The 22,286-nt window shown below is 40.1% G+C and overlaps 1 protein-coding gene and 1 pseudogene across 1 annotated transcript in view; one reads left to right on the plus strand and one right to left on the minus strand.

Annotated features, from left to right (window-relative positions):
• Positions 1 to 22,286, minus strand: part of RTN4IP1 (reticulon 4 interacting protein 1) — a 56,397-nt gene that overhangs the window by 30,051 nt on the left and 4,060 nt on the right. Inside the window, exons 2-4 of the mRNA XM_003278913.4 lie at positions 19,734 to 19,885; positions 18,343 to 18,411; positions 16,140 to 16,264 (exon numbers count right to left, since the gene is read on the minus strand). Of these exons, the coding sequence (XP_003278961.1) occupies positions 16,140 to 16,264; positions 18,343 to 18,411; positions 19,734 to 19,885 (346 nt within the window). The remainder of the gene's footprint in view (positions 1 to 16,139; positions 16,265 to 18,342; positions 18,412 to 19,733; positions 19,886 to 22,286) is intronic.
• LOC115834529 lies at positions 4,636 to 4,735 on the plus strand (annotated as a pseudogene).

The following is a 22,286-nucleotide window of genomic DNA, read 5'->3' on the forward strand; positions in this document are numbered from 1 at the left end:
GAGAGGGAGATTTTGGGGCCCTTTTTAATTTGTTATGCTTAGCTGTTCTCTAAGAAAAATCACATTCCTGACTACATTCTCACCAAAGCGAAATAAACATCTTTTGTTCAGACATGTCAAGTTCATCAACTTTCATAAATGAAAATCAATTCCCATCCTCGATGTGGCTTCCTGTTAAAGCAGAGGAATGTGTCCAACCAGCACAACCATCCTCATACTGCATGTTCTTACCATGTTAACTCACAATAGCCTTGAAGACTAGGGTGCTGAGCCTGGATCAGTCAGGGCAGGAGGGTTGGGGCGGGACAAGGGTGAAGGGGTGAGGGGTAGGGTAAGGGATTATGAACTCTCTGAAATTGTGAATTTCCTAAAATAACATGTAAAATTTGTGCGATGATGCATATGCTCATTGACAAGGAAAGGAATCTAGACCTATCATCCATTTCCCAAAGAAGTGTGCAATCCAAAAGAGAATCACGAGTCAAAAAACTGCTTTCCATGCTCTTACATTTTATTCTTAAATTAAGGTAGAGCTTCAGAGAATTGCCTTCTTGGACTGGATGGTTTCAAGTCCCAGAAAATTGTTTGTCCTGTACTTTGGTGTCACGTTACTGATCGAGGCTGAGGGACATTATAAAAAGTGATTGTTTGATATCTGATACTGTATTAGCTAAGGGGATATTGTTGACAGAATTCATGAGAATTCTCTTTATGACAGCTTACAAAAAAAACATTTTTCTGAACACTAAGTGGTGGCAGTATCTGTCCTATTTAACATCACCATAAATTGAGTAACTGCTAGTGTGGGTCCCTACTGCCTTGGCTGCCGGAAAGTGCAGGGAATTTTGCCACCTATCTCTAGCAAGTACACCAAATCTTGGAACACGCATTCTATCTATAACCTTAACCCTAGTTTCATTTCATTTTTTTCTATCTTGCCCAAATCATAGAAGGCTGTTTGTCACCCTTATTTATAGCTTAACAGTTACTACTAAAATTTCTGAGCCAGTTGTTCCCATTGAAATTAAAACCATTAAATGTAATTAAGACAAGTCTTCCAAATTGTGCTCCTTCTAGAAGGATTTATAATTTCCAAAATTATAAAGACTAGAAGAAATTTTAAAGATCCTGTTAGGGTTCAGAAAACAATACCCCAGAGCATGTCACTTTGACATGCTGAGTACTCTGAAGTAAGGAAGCAGCCTCAGAACGAAGGTCTCTCTGACCTTCTCTCAACATCCTGGCCACGGTCTCTCATCCTTTCTCTTTGTCTCTCCTGAAGTGCAAAGGGAGGATTTCTCTGAAGCTCCCTCAGAAGGAATGCTATTTTCTTGGGCCCCCTCCCTATAATCTCACCAAATATAGAAGATTAACTCACATGAAAGAAGACTAGAGTAGGTGCCACACCCACAGCCCAGATGAATTTTGTCCTAGGCTACTGTCTGTTCTCTGGGCCCATTCATCTCCCCTCAAAATAATTTGCTCTTCTTCTAAAATTGCCTACATACTCCCCTTCCCTCCACCCTATGAAGAGGGTATGTAGGCATCACCCATTTGGCCCTTCTTTGAGGTTCATACCTTGTGTGACTTCCATGCACCTGCACCTTATTACCTGCCCAGGTCTGCTGCCACCAACACTGACAGTGACCCCACCCCTCCAGTAGTAGAGCTGCCACACTGCCATGCATGCAGTGCAGAGACTAGAGGACCAGTTCACCTGGGGCCCACAACCACCACTGCTGGCCCTCATGCACAATGACCACAGTCCTGAGGACTAGTCCACCCAAAGCCTGCCATCCACACCAGCAGCAGGAATGCCATGTAGCTGGATGTGTCACCTAGTGACCTGAGGACCAGACTGCCTGGCATCCCTATGTCCAACAAAAGTACCCAACAGGCCAAGCGCGGTAGCTCACACCTGTAATCCCAGCACATTGGGAAGCCGAGGCGGGCAGATCATGAGGGCAAGAGATCAAGACCATCCTGGCCAACATGGTGAAACCCCATCTCTACTAAAAATACAAAAAATTAGCTGGGCGTGGTGGCGGGCGCCTGTAGTCCCAGCCACTCGGGAGGCTGAGGCAGGAGAATGGCGTGAACCTGGGAGGCGGAGCTAGCAGTGAGCCGAGATTGCTCCACTGCACTCCAGCCTGGGCAACAGAGCGAGACTCCGTCTCAAAAAAAAAAAAAAAAAAAAAAACAAAAATTAGCGGGGTGTGGTGGCACACGCCTGTAGTCCCAGGAGTCTGAGGTAGGAGAATTGTTTGAACCCAAGAGGTGGAGGTTGCAGTGAGCTGAGGTGGCACCACCACACTCCAGCCTGGCAAAAGAGCGAGACCATGTCTCAAAAAAAAAAAAAAAAAAGTGCCTAACAGCCTCCACAAACTACAGCGTAAGCCACTGAGGAATTATTGACACCACTGATAGTGATTACAGCCAAAGAAATCATACGAAGACACTGGGTGCAGTGGCTCATGCCTGTAATCCCAGCACTTTGAGAGGCCGAGGTGGGCAGATCACGAGGTCAGGAGATCGAGACCATCCTGGCTAACATGGTGAAATCCTGTCTCTACTAAAAAAATATAAAAAAATTAGCCAGGCGTGGTGGCAGGCGCCTGTAGTCCCAGCTACTCAGGAGGCTGAGGCAGGAGAATATCATGAACCCAGGAGGCAGAGGTTGCAGTGAGCTGAGATCGTGCCACTGCACTCCAGCCTGGGTGACAGAGCAAGACTCTGTCTCAAAAAAAAAAAAAAAAAAAAGAAATCATACAGAGACTACACTACTGTGCTCACCCAGGAACAAAGCCAAAGCACTCTACTCAAACAACACAATAGATACATCTATAGGAAAAAGTACTGGAAGTACTAGCCAGAGCAATTAGGCAAGAGAAAGAAATAAAAGGCATCCAAATTGGAAAAGAGGATGTCAATTTGTCCCTCTTTGCAGATGACATGATCTTACATATAGAAAAAGTAAAAGACTCCACCAAAAACCTCTTAGAATTGATAAACAGATTCATTAAAGTAGCACAAAATCAACACACAAAAATCAGTAGCAGCCAGGAGCAGTGGCTCACGCCTGTAATCCCAACACTTCAGGAGGCTAAGGCAGGCAGATCGCTTGAGTCCAGGAGTTCAAGACCAGCCTGGCCAACATAGCAAAACCCATCTCTACTAAATACAAAAATTAGCTGGGCATGGTGGCACACGCCTGTAGTCCTAGCTATTTGGGAGGCTGAGGTGGAAGGATCACTTGAGCCCAGGAAGGCGGAGGTTGCAGTGAGCTAAGATCGCGCCACTGCCCTCTAGCCTGGGTTACAGAGCAAGACTCTGTCTCCAAAAAGAAATTTTTTTAAATAAATAAATATAATAAAAATTTAAAAATCAGTAGCATTTCTATATACCAACAATGAACTAGCTGAAAAAGAAATCAATTTCATTTACAATAGCTACAAAAAAACCACTTAGGAATAAATTTAACCAAGGAGGTAAAAGATTTATATAATGAAAACTAGAAACACTGATAAAAGAAATCAAAGAGGGCTAGGCACGGTGGCTCACACCTCTAATCCCAGCACTTTGGGATGCCAAGTGGGGGAGGATCGCTTGAGCTCAGGAGTTCAAGACCAGCCTATCTCAAAAAAATACATATAAATTAAATAAATAAATAGAAGAGAACACAAAAAAATGGACATCCTATGCTCATGGATTGGAAAAATAAATGTTGTTAAAATGACCAAACCACCCAAAGCAATCTACAGACTTAATTCAAGCCTTATCAAAATATCAATGACATTCTTCACAAAAATTTTTTAAATTCTAAAATTTGCATGGAACCACAAAAGACCTTGAATAACCAAAACAATATGCGCAAAAATAAAAAAGCAGAAGGCATCACCCTACCTGACTTCAAACTATACCACAAAGCTACAGTAACCAAAACAACATGGTACTGGTATAAAAACAAACACATAGACCAATGGAACAGAATAAAGAACCCAGAAATAAATCAACCTATTTATAGCCAACTGATTTACGACAAATGCAACAAGAATTGATGTTGGTGAGAGGATGATTTCTTCAATAAATGGTGCTGGGAAAATTGGATATCCATATGCAGAAAAATGGAAACTAGATGCCCATCTCTCACCACATATAAAAACCAACTCAAAATGAATTAAAGGCTTAAACATAAGACCCAAAACAAAACTATTAGAAGAAAGCATATGGGAATACAGGCAAAAATGATATAGGTAAGACTTCAAAAGCACAGGCAGCAAAAACATTAATAAATAGGACTATATCAAACTAAAAAACTCTGTACAGCAAATGAAACAACCAATGAAGAGACAACCTGTAGAATGGGAGAAAGTATATTCAAACTCTACAACCAACAAGGGACTACTACCCAGAATATATAAGGAATTCAAAAAACTCAACAACAAATAAAAACTAGTAATCCAATTAAAAACGTGCAAAGGGTCTGAATAGACATTTCTCAAGAAGAGAAAAATGATCAAGCATAGGCAAAAAATGCTGTACATCACTAATAATCAGGGAAATGCAAATTAAAACCACAATGAGATCTCTCACCCTAGTTAGAATGGTTATTACCAAAAAGACAAAAAACAGGGCTTGCTTAGGCAGCACATATACTAAAATTGGAATGACACAAAGATTAGCATTGTCCCTGAGCAAGAATGACATGCAAATTTGTGAAGTGTTCCATATAGAAAAAAGACAAAAAAAAATAATAAATTTTGGAAAAGATGCAGAGAAAAGGGGACTCTTATACACCTTTGGTGGGAATATAAGTTAATATAGCCAATATGGAAAACGGTATGAAGCTTTTCCTAAAAGTAAAACTATCATAAGATCCAGCAATCCTACTACTGAGTATTTATCCAGAGGAAGGAGAATCAGTCATATCAAAGAGATATCTGCATTCCCATGTTTAATACAACACTATTTGCAATAGCCAAGATATGGAATCAACTTAAATGTCCATTAACAGATAAACAGGTAAAGAAAATGTGGTATATATACACAACGTAATACTATTCAGCCATAAAAAAGAAAGAATGAAATTCTGTCATTTGTGGCAACAGGGATGAGCCTGGAGGACGTTATGTTAAGTGAAATAAGTCAGGCACAAGAAGATAAATACCACGTTTTCACTCAAGGGGGAGCTAGACAAGGTTGAAGTCACAGAAGCAGGGAGTAGAACTGTGGTTTATCAGTCGCCGGGAAGGGTAGCAGGGAGGGAAGAACAGGGTGAGGTTGGTAAACAAATACAAAATTACAGCTAGATAGGAAGAATAAGTTCTAGTACTCTATAGCACTACAGGGTGAATACAGTTAATAATAATTTATTGTATACTTTCAAAAAACTAAGAGAGGATTTTTAATGTTCCCAACACAAAGAGATAATCAATGTTTGACTTGAAGGATATGCTGATTGTTCTGATTTGATCATTACACATGGTATCCATGTATTGAAATATCACACTATGCCCCATAAATGTGTACAATTATTACATATCAATATTAAAAGGAAATAAATAAATGTGTATAACTTTTCTCCTATTAATCTATTATCAGTTTATTTCAGCAGACTCAGTTATAGAACCTTCAGACGGCAGAGGTAAATTGCCCTGACAATTCAAACATAGCTTTAGTACTTCTTACATGAGGGAAAAAAGTATGAAAAGTGCTTCAAAAATACATTCAAAAATTAATTCCCCCATGAAATATTTCACCCTCTTGCTTTTGTCCATTCTTATAGAAGTGTTGCTAGTCAAATTCTCATTTAAGTTCCTCACAATGTATTACCTGCGCTCTCCAACTTTTCCTCTCACTGTTTCCTGAATGGAACTCTTTTCCTCTGAGACCCTGTTCCCCTCATTCTTCCCCCTACATTGCACACACACTGGCCCATTCCTCCAGGCTCTAGAATGCTATAATTACCTGCTGAGGTCTCCCTCCCCTTGAAGGCCCAAGTCCCAGTTTTCCTCTACAATACCCTTAACATAGCCTGGAACCTGTTATCTATGCCACACATCCTTCTTCCCAACCTATTCTGCAAGCTCTTAAGGTCAGAGACCTCATATTATGCCCTGCACTGGCCACAGTGCCCTGGATGTAGCAGATACCTGATCAAAGTTTCTTGACTTTCAAAATCATCCATGGCCAGACATGGTGGCTTATGCCTGTAATCCGGCACTCTGGGAGGCTGAGGCGGGAGGATTGCTTGAGCCCAGGAGTTGAAGATCAGCCTGGGCAACATCATGAGATCACACCTCTACAAAAAATAAAAAATAATCTAGGTATGGTGGTGCTGAGGTGGGAGGATGGTTTGAGACCAGGAGTTTGAGGCTGCAGTGAGCTATGATTGTGCCACTGTACTCTAGCCTGGGTGACAGAGTGAGACCTTGTTTCTAAAAAAAGAAATCATCCAATCACCATTATGTCCTACAGTCAAGGCAACAATTGCTACTGCCTCAAGTGAGGGGATCGCCTGGCTACTTGAAAGACTGCATTCAAGTTTCTTCCAGTAAAGAAAAGCTTGAAAATAATTTCTAATTCTCTCTCTGTGAATGCTGGATACTAAATATAATGGCTACTTCAGGATCCAACTGCCAAATACATCTCCAACCTCATTATTGTCAGTTCATCTCTTCCCTATAACTCTTGATCCAAAGCAACTTCATTCCCTCAAATAAAAAAGCAAAACTGTTTCACAGCAGGGCTTAGCAGGAGTGGTTCTGCAATAGCAGCTTCAGTTCCTTGTGCTGCCACCTGATGGCGACCCCAAGTGCAAAAGCAGCAAGGAGCAGGTCCAGTGAATGAAGCGCTGTTAGCTTGTAAAGGAGGCCTGAGGACACATCGTTTTCTGGTCCTGTAAACTCCACATTTTGTGCAGGTTTCAACCATATCTTTCTTCGAAGTCCCCAAAAAGAGAGTAGGCAAAATAAATTTTTTTTTTGAGACGGAGTCTCGCTCCGTCGCCCAGGCTGGAATGCAATGGTGCAATCTCAGCTCACTGCAACCTCTGCCTCCCGTGTTCAAGGGATTCTCCTGACTCAGCCTCCTGAGTATCTGGGACTACAGGCGCCCACCACCACACCTGGCTAATTTTTTTGTATATTTAGTAGAGATGGCGTTTCACCATGTTGGCCAGGCTGGTCTCGAACTCCTGACCTCAGGCAATCCACCCACCTCAGCCTCCCAAAGTGCTGGGATTACAGGCGTGAGCCACCGTGCCCGGCGGCAAAATAAATTTTCAAGCCAACAATAAGCCGGTCGGTCTTCTAAAGTCTGAAGTCTTGTGGCTCAACTAATTATTCTTGTTGTATTCATCACAGCACGTTCAATGCAAAGGGAAGTAACTGCTGTTGCTGACCTCCCAATGGCCCTTCACTTAAGTCCTACACAGTGGGAATACTTTTTACCTAGCTTGCTGTAATGGCCACACTATATATTCGAATCTCACTGAAGTAGAAGCCTATTTGTGATAGTGAAGAAACGTGTGCTGTATTTGTTGGTTTATATAAAGTGTACAGAAATACTCTACTTGAAAAAAGCACTGTTATTTAAAATCCCCAAGGTTTTTAATTGCATGGCTCTATTACTTCTTAAGTACACATATAGAGCTTCTTTGGAAGTCAGAGGGGATTGTACTAGTGACAGATATTTTTTAAATATGGGGAAAATATGAATAAGTATTACACTACTCAGGCATTCTTAAACCCTAAAATCTAACTTGCTCTGTCCTTTTTGCCTAATCTCTGAATTCTCCCTAAACATACATTAAGGCACTGAAGCAATGTTGGCTTCTTTCCCACGACTGAGTCACTTTTTATTTGGCATTTGGGCACCTAAGCCCTCTACAATCACAGTTTTCACTATTGTAATCTTATGAGGTAGGGCACCAACCCCTTAGCTGCCTTACAAAAAAAAAACAAAAAACAAAAAAAACCCTACAAAACATGCTACAAAACAGCAAGACATCCAGAAGTAGAAAATCATCTTCAAGTTTTCTATATTCTGACTTGATCCCAAAAATCTTTGAATGCCAGGGCTGGGTATCTAGAGTCCCAGGTTCAGGTCTCAACTCTCTCTCTAATGGAATCCCTGGCCCTCAGATTTGTCACCTACAAAATGATGACGACAGAAGTGTACTCTGGGAGTCGATGAAAAAGAACAGGTGCTTTCACTCTAATTTAAGCTTATATTTTGTTTCTCCACCTTTGAAACAGACATATATGGCCTTCACGACTGCCCCAGATTTATGGTGAAAAAAAGCCACATTATAAGATTAGTGTTATCTATTAAATCCTAATGACTTATGAACAAAGATGATTTAAATATGGTGAAATCAACCATCAGTAGAAACAAATGGTTTTAAGAAATAAGGATTATGCTGAAAATGTATCTCATCTTTCACCTTCACAAACTACTTTTTTTCTCAGCCTTGTGGAGGTTCTGAAACACACACGACTTTTAAATCGGGGGGAAAATAGATAAAAGATAGCAAAGTATCTTAGCATAATATGCCAGGTTTACTGTCTTAAAGTGAGTGAGAAACTTAATCTGAATAAGTGGAAAAATATAGCTACAAAACAAATCAACCAAAGGAGACCAAGAGAGCCTAGATTTATGTGTCCTCTTCTTCTAAGCCTCTGTAATTCATGTTGACATTCCCCAATTTACAAAAGAGTTTGCGTGTGAATTAAATGTTTAGAAAGTTAAACACATTTTCCCAAGAAAACAAAGCTATTTATATATCTTGGTAAGGTGTCCAGGGTAAGTCATTTATGAAGACTTAGTTAACCCATAATCAACGAAGAACTTTATACACAGGATAACAATGGCTTTGTTGTCTGAAGTGTATTCAGAATTTCAACCAGGAGTACTGGGAATGTATCCCCCCAAATGGGATAGGCAGTGGGAACCATCCCAAATCATGGTTCCTTCAATCTTATACAGAAGCAGATAGAGGGAATAAATGCTTGTGATGGGCAGGGCATGGTGGCTCACACCTGTAATCCCAGCACTTTGGGAGGCCAAGGCAGGTGGATCACCTGAGGTCAGGTGTTCGAGACCAGCCTGGCCAACATGGCGAAACCCCGTCTCTACTAAAAATATAAAAATTAGCCAGGCATGATGGCGGACACCTATAATCCCAGCTACTCGGGAGGCTGAGGCAGGAGAACCGTTTGAACCTGGGAGGTGGAGGTTGCAGTGAACCGAGATCACGCCACTGCACTCCAACCTGGGCGACAGAGCAAGACTTCGTCTAAAAAAAAAAAAAAAAGAAAAGAAAAGCTTGTGATGGTGACAATAGGGCATAAGACAGAGAGAAGTAGTGAGGTCACAGGATTTACCATGGAGCCAATGAAGCCGAAGCCCTTCACTTACACAGGGCCCAGAGAGGAGCCCCAGCAATATTTTGCATAGACAGGTTAGATATGAGTTCTAAATTTCTTTTCAAATAGTATGTCAGTATGTTCAATTCTTTGCTTTCTACTTTTAAACTTCCTCATAAAGCAACCTTTTACAATTACCTACTCCACCCTAACTCATTCTGATCAGCTGCTCCACCCTGACTCATTCCAATCAGCTGCTCCTCCCTGACTCATTCCAATCACCTGCTCCTCCCTGACTCATTCCAATCACCTGCTCTACCCTAACTCATTCCATCACCTACTCCACCCTAACTCATTCCGATTACCTGCTACTTGCTCTGCCCTGACTCCCGCCAAAGCACTCACCCCGTCATTCTCTTTAAATTAGCCAATCGGAATTAGTTTATTCTGTGCGGTCTAACCCTAGCCAATAGGGGAATGAAAGAGCAGCAAGGGCCACGTGCATCAGGGATAAGAACCCCTTCCCCTCCCTTGTCCAAATGTGTGCTCGCCATTGTTCTATCTGTAAGGATGCACCCTTCTATATAGAAGTAACTGGCCTTGCTGAGAATTAAAAAGAAAATTTTATATTTGAGTGCTATTTCTTTTTGTGGCACTGAAACTTTATATGTAACAGACATATGTTTTTGTAAAATTTGTAAAAGATACGCTAACCACAATCAGTTAAGATTGGTCTTTTTTCACTCATCAGTCTTGCTTTTTTCTCAGGTGATACTAGATTTGGCTAAAGGGAAGTTGATTGGAAATATACTTGTTTGGGGTTTAGTGGAAAATACTGATGTGGTTTGTAGTCACTTCTGTGTAGAGTTAAGTTATCCCTAGCTGTCCTAGTTTAAGAAATGCCTTCCAGGGATTTCTTCCTACCTCTCACTAAGTCAACTCACCTAAGCCACATGACATTTCCTTAAGGCTGTGTATCACTGCACCCAGCACAGGGTCATGTGAGTAGTGAAGGAGAAAGAAAGTTAAACAAGGTTTGAAATGTACAACGCCAGAAGCTAGTCTGTGGAAAATTCCTCCAATTAAAAAAATGTAAGAATTTACAAGACAACACTATATGGAAGAGGTTAACAACCAACTAATCAGGATTGTTCATTAAAATACAACAGTATTTTAGGCTTATTCACTACACAAGAAAACGTGAAATGCCTTGAAATCTGTAAACCAAAAATAAAATTCTAAGGCCCCAGCCATCTGAATGGACTCCTCTTCTTGGCCAAGGACATTCCAGAGTTGCCTGAAAATCTAGTTCTGCTCATGATGGGAGAAGAGGTTGCAGGCCTCATTATACCCCTGCAGCATTAACATCAACACAGACCTTCAATCTGATAGGAAACATTTACAGTCTATTCTCTCTAAAGCTGGCTACTTGGAGGCTTCATCTGCATGAAAAAACCTAGGTCTCTACAACCCCTTATCTTAACCCAGACATTCCATTCCACTTATAATAAATCTTTCAACCAACTGCCAATCAGAAAATGTTTAAATCTACCTATCACCTGGAAGCCCACCCCTCTTCAAGAGGTCTCACCTTTCAAGATCAGACCAATGTAAATCTCATGTGTATTGAGGGATGTATTGTCTTCCAAAAATATATAAAAGCAAGTTGCACCCTGACCACCTTGGGTGCATGTCATCCTGAGGCTGTGTCACAGGCATGTCCTTAACCTTGCCAAAATAAACTTTCTAAATTGACTGAGACCTGTTTAAGATATTTTGGGTTCACAAATCTTATAGCTCGTATATAAAAGGAACTTGGAAGACATTGTTCCAAATTTGACAACAATCTTATATTTTACACAACATGAACAATAATGAGTAGTGCTGAGGAAGGTGAGAGAGCAGGGTTTACGAACAATGTCAGGTTTTGGCTTAGGGTAAACCACAATTAACTGACATTAGGATTACAGAGGAAGAGTTGGGGTGGTAGTTGGTAAGTGTTGTTTTGCTCAAGTTGAGTTTGAGATATAAAGAGAACATCTAACTGGAACTCAGTAAGAGGATAGAGTTAGAAATACAGATCTGCAAGTTACCAAACTATAAGTAGAAGCTGGGAGTAGATGAGATAACCCTGGGAAACAAAAAGGAAGAATAGAGTGGAATACTGGGAAAACAGCACATTTAAAGGGCTGGAGGAAGAAGTGGGGGCTTCTAAAAATGACAAGAAATGGTCAACAACAAAAAAAGAAAACTTAAAAGTCTTAATGTCCCTGAAACCATACAAAAAGTAAGTATTTAGGAAGTGGTCAACAATGCCAGATACTTCAGAGAGGTCAAATTAAAATAAAAACTGAAAAATGTCTTTGGGCTTGGCAACTTAAGTCACTTAAGTTAGCTACGACCCCAGTGAGGGCAGGTGCAATTGAAAGGCAAGGCTAGAAGCTAGATTACAGCCCATTGAAGAGTAAATGACTTCTAAACCTCACGAGATAGTTAACCTAGTCACTTAGAAAGCTGTTGTATAAAACACAAATTTCCAGGAGTGAGGTTTCTGCTATTCTTTTAAGTGCCCACCGCCCCCACCCCCCTACCCAAGACTCCCTGGAAAATAGACCCTGAAGCAAAGGAAGATTGATTTCCATCACACTGACCAAGCCAGGGCCTCCACTCTCACTCTCCTTGCCTCCTCAACCCCATACTTTGTTTATGCAAGAAAACAGCTGGGGTTTCTTTCTACTTCCCCTTACCCCCCTAACAATACAACCCAGTCAGGTGCAAATGAAAACTTAAAGTCCAAAAGGGTAATGGGCTTGGGGAGTGGGAAGAAACAGGTGGTGGTGGGGTGAAGAAAAGGCCTTAGAATGCATTTGAAAGAAGAAGGCTGTCATTTTAATTTTAATATAAGCATATTGGTAGGGAATAAACCCAATGTTTTTAAGTCTGGGCCTAATTCTATAATTCTATAACAGAATTAATCAGACACCTAATTTACACTTACATGACAAAATTGTACTGCCATAAAACCTAATATCAAACAAAAAGTATTCCTAAATTCACTTCATTGAGTTGCAAGTATACACAATTTAAAAGTGAAATTTATTTTGTGGAGGAGGAATAGTTCAATTCCTAACACTGTTGCCCACGATGGAGTGCAGTGGCACGATATCGGCTCACTGTAACCTCCACCTCCCGTGTTCAAGCAATCCTCCTGCCTCAGCCTCCCCAGTAGCTGGGACTACAGGCACGCAACACTACACCTAACACCTTTTAATACTTCTGTCAAACAGAGTGAAGTACGACTTTCCCAGCAAGACATGAATTTCAGGCAGAGCATGAAATATTCAAGTGCACCCATGACACTTCCAATAAATAAAATCATCAAATCTTACCATATTCAAAAAATATCCGGTTGTAACAACTTTTTTAAAAAAATTCTACTTATCTTGAGAGCCCTAAGTTATCTATGTGTTCCTACTGAACAAATCATGAAGAAACTATAGATGGGCTGATAAAAAGGAAATAATTTTCACTTGACATTTTCTTTTTCTTTTTTTTTTTGTTTTGAGATGGAGTCTTGCTCTGTCACCAGGCTGGAGTACCGTGGTGCAATCTCAGCTCACTACAACCTCCGACTCTGTGGTTCAAATGATTCTCCTGCCTCAGGCTCCTGAGTAGCTTGAACTACATGTGTGTGCCACCACGTCCAGCTAATTTTTGTATTTTTAGTAGTGACGGGGTTTCACCATGTTGGCCAGGATGGTCTCGATCTCCTGAATTCGTGATCCACCCACCTCGGGCTCCCAAAGTGCTGGGATTACAGGCATGAGCCACCACGCCCGGCCTCACTTGACATTTTCTAATGATATCAATGTGTGGACAAAATGACAGTATTATATGACATCAAGAATAAACTATTTCCTTGGTTCACTGACACTGAGCTGCTGCAGAAAAGTAACTACAGAACAAAGGGGAAAAAAGGCAAACATCATCGAACCCTTAGAAAGATTTGTCCTAATTTCAAATAAGCTGTTTGCTATAAAGAAATCCTGTAAAATCTTCCAAGGTGCTGATAGGTGTTTTTGTCATTGTTAATTTTTTTAAATTAATTGATTAGAAAAAAAGACGATTCATCTTTGATAACAAACACTGATCTGCTTTGTGCAGACTAAGGCATGCCTTAATGCCAATAGCTAACAGAAAAAGAAGTTATTGCTTAGCATATTGAAGCCAAAATATGCTCCATCAATCACAATGAATAGTCAAATGGAAAATCCACTTTGGACACTGGAACTTCTGAGTTTAGGTACAATAAAGTCTCATTATAGAATTTCTTCATTAAAAGTATTTTTTACAGTATTTTAAGGTGCTCACATCTCTCATGTGACTCTCACAAATAAGCAGTTAAAAGAGGAAGGCCATTATTATAACCCATGTGTAGTAATTTCAGTAAACTGAAATTTCTGAGAGCAGCAAGTACCAAGTGCTATGGTCTGAATGTTTGTAATGTTTGTGTCCCACCAAAATTCGTATGTTGAAATCCTAACCCCCAGGGTGATGGTATTAGCATCAGGTGGGGTGATTAGGTCATGCAAGCAGAACCCTCATGAATGGGATTTGTGCTCTTATAAGAAAGAGATCCCAGAGATATCCTCACCCCTTCCAGAATATGAGGACAAGCGAGAAAGGTGTGTCTCCTCACCAGACACAAAACCTGATGTCACCTTGATCTCAGGCTTCCCAGCCTCCACAACTGTAAGAAATAAATTTCTCTTGTTTTTAAGCCACCAGTTTATGGTATTCTGTCATAATAGCCTGAACGGACTAAGCAAGGTCTCACTGTGCTCACTGAGTCACTCAGGACAAATGCGTCCTACAGGTCACAACATGTGAATGCAGCAGAAGTCCATGATGTGAATTATTGAGACTCTTTGCGATGGGTTTCACTCTAGATTGGTTAACATTGGCTAAATCAATAAACAGACCCAACTCAATATAACATATCATCACCTAATAAGGTCTAAAACTTTCCATTTCTCAAAGCTCTCCTCAAAACCTACACTGTCCTATACTCATAAACTCAGAGGAAACCACAAAGAGACCATAAATAAATAGCATGTGGTCACCTGGTTAGTTAATGGCAGAACAGGACCCAGGGCTCCAACTTCCCAGTTCCAGGCCATTGTTGCTTAAACAGAAAATAACAGAGTACCAAAGAATTACCCACAAAGCCAACAACAAACTGAGGACTCACACCAATGTCTCTGAGAAGAGACAGATCTTTGTCTCTAAATTTTTAAATTTTTCTTATCTTCTAAATTGTTTTTTACAGTATATTGAAAGTATGTCCACAGAGATCTGAACCAGTAAAAGAAATGAGAGCTCTCTAACAATAGTGCACATATAGTCATGCAGGCATAGAAAACAATGTTTTTAAAGGAAAAAACAAAACAATAAAACCAATGCTGTTGCAGAGTCTACAATTACAATACAGGTCTAAAAATCTTTAATAAGGTTTTTGCAAGGTTATTAACTAAGAGAAACCATTAGAAAAATCTATGTGGTCAAAACTAATTTAATTTAAACAAAGTGTTGACCAAAATGGCAACTTCAAGAAAGATAAGCCACAATAGCTTAAAAAGTAAACAGGGTTGACCTTTAGAATAAATATTTACCTTGAATTCTAAGATAAAGGGTAGCACCTCATTAGATGAATAGCTTTCACAAGCGTTCAAAAATACAGCTATTAAACTTTCATTAAATTTAATGCTCTATCACCGAACACATTAAATGTAAAGTGCAATGTTTCATAACAATAGAACAGAATCACACAGACTTTAGTTATGTCACCAGCACAATCCTTAGTAATGAAAAAAAACTAGGTTATTTTAATTTATTATAGTTTGACCTACAGCTCTTTCCTTCCTTACAATTGTTAAATGGTTCTTAGTATCTAGTTTTCTCCACATCAGTTTTCTCTATGATGGCAACTTTCTAAAATACAAAGAACCCCATAATAGCCTTGCTAAAATAGTAGCCACCATTTACTGAGTGCCTCCCATATGCCATAAACTGTGTCACCAGTTTAATGTGCATTACCTCATTTAACCTTCAAAACAAAACTCATTAAAAAGTGAGTGAGTGGGTCACCCAGCTGGAAAGCAACAGAATCTACATATAAACTCAAGTACATCTGAGACATTTCTGGTCACCATGTTGCTGCTAACCCAAATGAGTACACACTCAAGGCATTGGGGAATCAGAATTGACCTAATGGATATTAGGCATTGAGACTGAGAGAACTTAAGAATATTCAATAGTTGTGCAGTCTCTTTATAGAAATATGCAAGTGTGAGAATAACTCCTGGGAGAGGTAGGGAAAAAACATCTTCACCTTGACATCATTCTTTAGAAACCGTATGGGATGATTCTTAACCTTTTTAGGAATTTCATCAAAAAAAGATATGGATCTTCTTCCTAGAGAATCACATATAAAATTTTGCATTATTTTAGAAGGTTCTGACTCCTAAAGTCCATTCCATCCACACATCTCAGTTAAAAAATTCCCAAGTGATTGGGCTGAGAATCCACAGAATGAAGCTAAGAACGTGCAAACTGATACAAATAGAATGCTTTGGAAATTGTTTTCAAATGTTAGTACAGCTCTGTTCATGTAAATGATACTAAATTTCAAAGCTCTGACAAATCTACTGCAAGGAACTCACAGAAGAAAAGAAAAGAGGTTTAGATGCTGCCACTGACTGATACACTTACCGTTTTCCTGTGCAATTCTTGTCATTCAGGCCACCAACTTTGTTTATAGCAGACCAGGCTGTGAGAGCCACATATGGCAAAGAGGCAGCTTGAGTATGAGTGAGTGATTTGGGTTTGTGAGAGACCTACATTTGAACACAACAGTCAAAAATAAGCAATGACTTGCAAACCTATGAACACAATTAAGCACATTTACCTTCACAGGAATCCAGTTGACCCCTGAACAACAGGGGGTTTGAATTGTGCAAGTCCACTTATACGTGGATTTCCTGCCTCTGCCACCTCTGAGACCAGCAAAACCAACCCTTCTTCTTTCTACTCCTCCTCTTTCTAGTAACTTGAAGACAACAAGGATGAAAATCTTTATGATGATCCACTTAATGAATAGTAAGTATACTTTTCTTCATGTTTTTTTTTTTTTTTTTTTTTTTTTTTTTTTGAGACAGAGTCTTGCTCTGTTGCCCCGGCTGGACTGCAGTGGCACGATCTTGGCTCACTGCAAGCTCCGCCTCCTGGGTTCACGCCATTCTCCTGCCTCAGCCTCCTGAGTAGCTGGGACTGCAGGCGCCCGCCACCACGCCTGGCTAATTTTTTGTATTTTTAGTAGAGATGGGGTTTCACCATGTTAGCCAAGATAGTCTTGATCTCCTGACCTCGTGATCCGCCCGCCTCGGCCTCCCAAAATGCTGGGATTACAGGCGTGAGCCACTGCACCCAGCCTATGATTTTCTTAATAACATTTTTTCTAGCTTCCTTTATTGTAAGGATACAGTATATAATATACATAACATTCTAGCTTCCTTTATTGTAAGAATACAGTATATAATATAGATAACATATAAAATACGTGTTACTTGACTTTTTTGAAACGGAGGCTTGCTCTGTCACCCAGGCTGGAGTGCAGTGACGCAATCTCGGCTCACTGCAACCTCTGCTCACTGCAACCTCCACCTCCCATGTTTAAGCGATTCTCCTGTCTCAGCCTCCCAAGTAGCTGAGACTACAGGTGCCTGCCACCATGCCTGGCTAATTTTTGTATTTTTAGTAGAGACAGGGTTTCACCATATTGGCCAGGCTGGTCTCCAACTCCTGACCTTGTGATCCACCCACCTTGGCCTCCCAAAATGCTGGGATTACAGGTGTGAACCACTGCACCCAGCCTTAGTTTGCTTTTTATGTTATCGGTAAGGCTTAAGTTTTAGGGGAGTCAAAAGATGTAGGTGCATTTTCTACCTCACAGGGGTAGGTGCACCAACTCCTGCATTGTTCAGGGGTCAACTGTATTTTCATAGATAAATCTATAAAATTATTCCAGTTCAGTGTTTGTTGCATACCTTACTCCAAGATTATCCTTAATAAATATTGCATAACTCTATCTGTTGCATATCTTGGAGTAGGGTAAGCAATATGCATACCCTGCTCCAGGATTATCCTAATATTGTATAGAATAGCTCTACCTGCCTCAATATGTTCAATAATGTTCAATATGTTATGTTCAATAATGTTCAATATGTTATGTTCAATAATGTTATGTAGGCTACATTATCAGATATAACTACTTCATTGTTTATAAAAAGACCACATCAATATTCCCATTAGTCCTGAAGTAAATCCAAATAAACCTTGAACTCTCAAAAACACATCCTAATTAGTTTTTGAGATCAGCTGTTTCCTTTACTCTCATTTTCTGGAAAGGAAATCTTTCTAGGTTTTCTCTAATCTCAGTAACAACCTTTTTCCCCTTCCTGCCCTCCCTTCTGTAGCCAATTTCCTCAATGTTAACCCCTTTCTCTCTATTCCATTTGTAGGTCTCCTGACTGTATTTGATTAGAGTCCTGTTTTTAAAGTTATTCTAAACTGCTGGATATTTCCATGTCTCCATTGATGACTAATCCATCCTCTCTACTGCCTATATCTGCTTTCAACTATTTATCTAGGGTAAAACCAAGGAACACAGCAGGATTCTAGGTCTCATTCCAAATCCCTGCTCCATGAGAGAAAAACAGCTACGTTGGCAGGCAGTGTTACTGAATGGCATCAAATACTTTTTTAATCTCTCAAAAATTCCTATATTCTATATTATCTCTTTATAAACTGCCCCATCAAACATAAACTATATCTGAAAAACACCAATTATTTCAGAGATATTTGCCAGTCTTTGTTTAAACTTTCTAATGCATTTCAGCAGAGTTGGTTAAGTTACCTCATTCCCACTGACTACAACAAACTCTGAAAGAGTGCCTTGTTTCCAAGGAGGAACTGCAGCCCAGACCTGAAACACACACACACAGACAGCTTCATTAGAAACACAGATATTTTCTGACCAAAGCTAAGCATGAAAGTGTTCCCTAATATATACCCTGTGCTGTGAAAAACACAGAAGTCAGCACTACACCAAGCAGGAGTGTTATTTTCATGATATAAATTTATTACTTAGTATGATTCTGGATTTATCAAGTCAAACCATGCTGGAAGCAGATGCCAGCATATCCTGCTGCATTTACTGACTACTTCGAGTCCCAATAAGACCACAGTCTCTGGGGTTTGAGTCCTGGCTCCACCACTTATTAGCTATGAGACCTCTTTATAGCTTGGCTTCCTCATCTGTAAACTGGGCCTAACTTTATCTACCTCAGAGGGACTAAATGGCTTATTTTATAAAAAGCAACCAGAACAGTGTTAGCTATGATTATGAACTATCATTTCTTGGTACAAAAGTTCAATGTAACAAGTAACAGATGATTATACCAAACTTAAGCTATTTTAAAGCCATCTCATCCATAAGGTAGAAATTGTCATTTAAAGGCCCTTTCAAAGAAAACAAATACCCTAATCCTATATATTTTAAAGTCCTGCATTTCTTAAGTACTAAATTTAGAAAACACAAACTCAAGTACAGTCAAGATATTTTGGAATTGTTTGTGAAAAAATGTAACAACAGAACCAAAAAAGTGATGGTTCTAGCCAAAGCTCAGTGTATTTGTTGAAAAAAAGAAAAAAGTTCAACAGCATAGAATATACTTCTGAAACAGAATGAAATTTGCACATTTAGTAAAGGAATATGTGGGAGTTCAGTCAGGGTGGTGGGAAAAATTGTAAGAGGAAAAATTATAAAGATAGTTATAGGAAGCAGACACAAACCTACTTGGAAGGCTGGGGGTGTTGCACAGCTTCAGTAAAAGATTTGGCTGAAAGCAGCCTAATTCTCTTTACCTTGAGTTGATAGCAATAGAGCAAATAACTAGGGAATGTGGGGGAGTTTATCTAAATAGTTTGTTTACTCACGTGGTCCTAAGACCAATCTTTGATCTTTCATGGATGCATGATTGCTCTCTACTGTTGCGGGGGCAGGGCACGGTCGGCAATGTTAATTACCCTCTAGTGGTGTTTACTCGAGACCTATGTCATTTAATCTGTACTAAATAAATGCAAACTTTGCCCGTTTATGGGGTGGATGCTGCAGATTCAGGGAGCAGAAGCCCCTTAGCCGCACTGACAGGCAAAATATCTGTGTCAGTGTGCGTCTCTCATCCATCGCTAGATCAGGGTCTGTGGGTTGGATCCCCATAGGAATAGTGGCATTTCCTAACTCACCTCATCTCCAGGCTTGAAGTATTTCACATCAAGCCCACATTCCATCACCACACCAGAGACATCCCGACCCAGAGTCAGAGGAAATTCTTCTCCTTTGATTTTCACATGTAAAGGATCACGCTTCATATTTAAAGCTGTAGCTCCATAACCACCTGTAAAATACAATTTATCTGTTTCCTTCAAATGTAAGTATGAAATGCTTTTAAAACTACCACAGGGTTATAGTCCGGTACAATTTTAGGTCTTCAAGATGTAGATTATAAATCATTCTATTACAAAGACACATAAGTGTATGTTCACTGCAACATTATTCACAATAGCAAAGACATGGAATCAACCTAACTACCCATCAGTGACAGACTGGATAAAAAAACTGGTACATACACACTACGGAATACTATACAGCCATAAAAAGGAACGAGATCATGTCCTTTCCAAGGACATGGATGGAACTGGAGGCCATTATCCTTAGCAAATTAACACAGGAACAGAAAACCAAAGTGGGAGCTAAACGATGAGAACACATGGACACATAGAGGGGAACAACACACACTGGGGTTTTTCAGAGGGTAGAGGGTGGGAAGAGGAAGAGGATCAAGAAAAATAACTAGTGGGTATGAGACTTAATACTTCAGAGATGAAATAATCTGTACAACAAACCCCCATGACACAAGCTCACCTATGTAACAAACCTGCACTTGTACCTCTGAACTTAAAAGTTTTTTAAAAAAGTAATCAACCTTATAATTTTTTGCCATTACATGGGAAAGCATAAAAAGATTTTCTTTAAAAAAAAATTTACTTGGAAAGTGATAATCACTTATTAAACTAAAGCCACCATTGTTCAAAATATTTTTGAAATTCAAATTTTGAAATTGTCTTCAGAACTTTTAGTATTATCTTTTATACAGTTTTGCTTTGTTCTTTGAAGATGATGTCTTTATTAACATATTCATGTCTTTATTAATGTATTCATTCACGAACTTTTTAAACAACAAAATATTTGGTGCCAGGTCTGGTGAAGACAAATGTTTAAGCTGTTTGAAGTCAATAAATAAATAAGGCAAGAATATAAAGTACTTGATGCTGACAACAGTTTACGAGTAATGATCCCCACATCCTTAAAAATGTTTCTAGAACAACATCTTTGAAATAAATTGGAATAAATTCCTGATTGACAAAAAGCCACTTGGCTGCATCTGTTGAGGTGTAAAATCAAGTTGTTTTATTTTACATCTTTTTATTTATTTATTTATTTATTTTGAGACAGGGTCTCGCTCTGTCATCAGGCTGGAGTGCAGTGGTGTGATCTCGGCTCATTGCAACCTCTGCCTCCAGGGTTCAAGTGATTCTCCTGCCTCAGCCTCCCAAGTAGCTGGGACTACAGGCACACACCACCACAGCCAGCTAATTTTTCCATTTGTAGCAGAGATGGGATTTCACCATGTTGGCCAAGATGGTCTCAATCTCCCGACCTCGTGATCCGCCCGCCTCGGCCTCCCAAAGTGCTGGGATTACAGGCCTAAGCCACCGCACCCGGCCTATTTTATTTATTTTTTTAAGAGATGAAGCCTCGCTCTGTTGCCCAAGTGCGGTGATGTGATCTTGGCTCACTACAACCTCCACTTCCTGAGTTCAAGCCATTCTCATGCCTCAACCTCTGGAGTAGTTGGGATTACAGGTGTGCGCCACAACGTCTGGCTAATTTTGTAGAAACAGGGAGTCATCATGTTGGCCAGGCTGGTCTCAAACTCCTAGGCTCAAGCGATCCACCCACCTTGCCTTCCAAAGTGCTGGGATTACAGGCGTGAGCCACCGCACCTGGCCCATATCTTTTTATCTTTAAGAATATTTACAGGCCAGATGTGGTGGCTCACATCTGTAATCCCAGGACTTTGGGAGACCAAGTGGGAGGACTGCTTGAGTTCAGGAGTTCAAAACCAGCCTAGAGCTCATCTCTACTAAAAATTTAAAAAATTAGCCAGGCATAGTGGTACATGCCTGTAGTCCCAGCTACTCAGGAGGCTGAGGCAGGAGGATTGCTTGAGCCCAGGAGTTTGAGACTGCAATAAGCCATGATCACACCACTGCACTCCAGCCTGGGTGACAAAGCAAAGCTCTGTCTCAAAAAAAAAAAAAAAAACATATAAATATCAGCTAAATAAAACTGAAAACATTCTTTTAATTTTTTGGTTCAAGTAACTTTGCTACTCTATAATAATCCATGGCTTCCATATACGTGACTTTTCTCAGACCCAAAAGTATCTGTTATTCTCTCTTCTGCCTGACATTTTTCTGAGAACATGTCTGCCATGTGATGCTCTCCATGATAGGCACCCTGCCTACCTCTCCAGTGTCATGTACCACTCACTCCCTGCCCCACAACGCATGCTCCACAGTCACTAACCGGCTCTGTATGTCTTCCCTTGCCCTGCACCCACTCCTGTGGGCAATCCATTAGATCTTAGGGATGAGGAGAAAGCAGCAAAGGAGCCTAAGGCGGCAGTTTAAAGACGTTCACATGCCGCTGACAGGAGACAGGTTTTCAAATAA

This window comes from Nomascus leucogenys, chromosome 3 (genome assembly GCF_006542625.1).
Source record: "Nomascus leucogenys isolate Asia chromosome 3, Asia_NLE_v1, whole genome shotgun sequence".
In the NCBI taxonomy this organism is placed as follows: Eukaryota; Metazoa; Chordata; class Mammalia; order Primates; family Hylobatidae; genus Nomascus; species Nomascus leucogenys.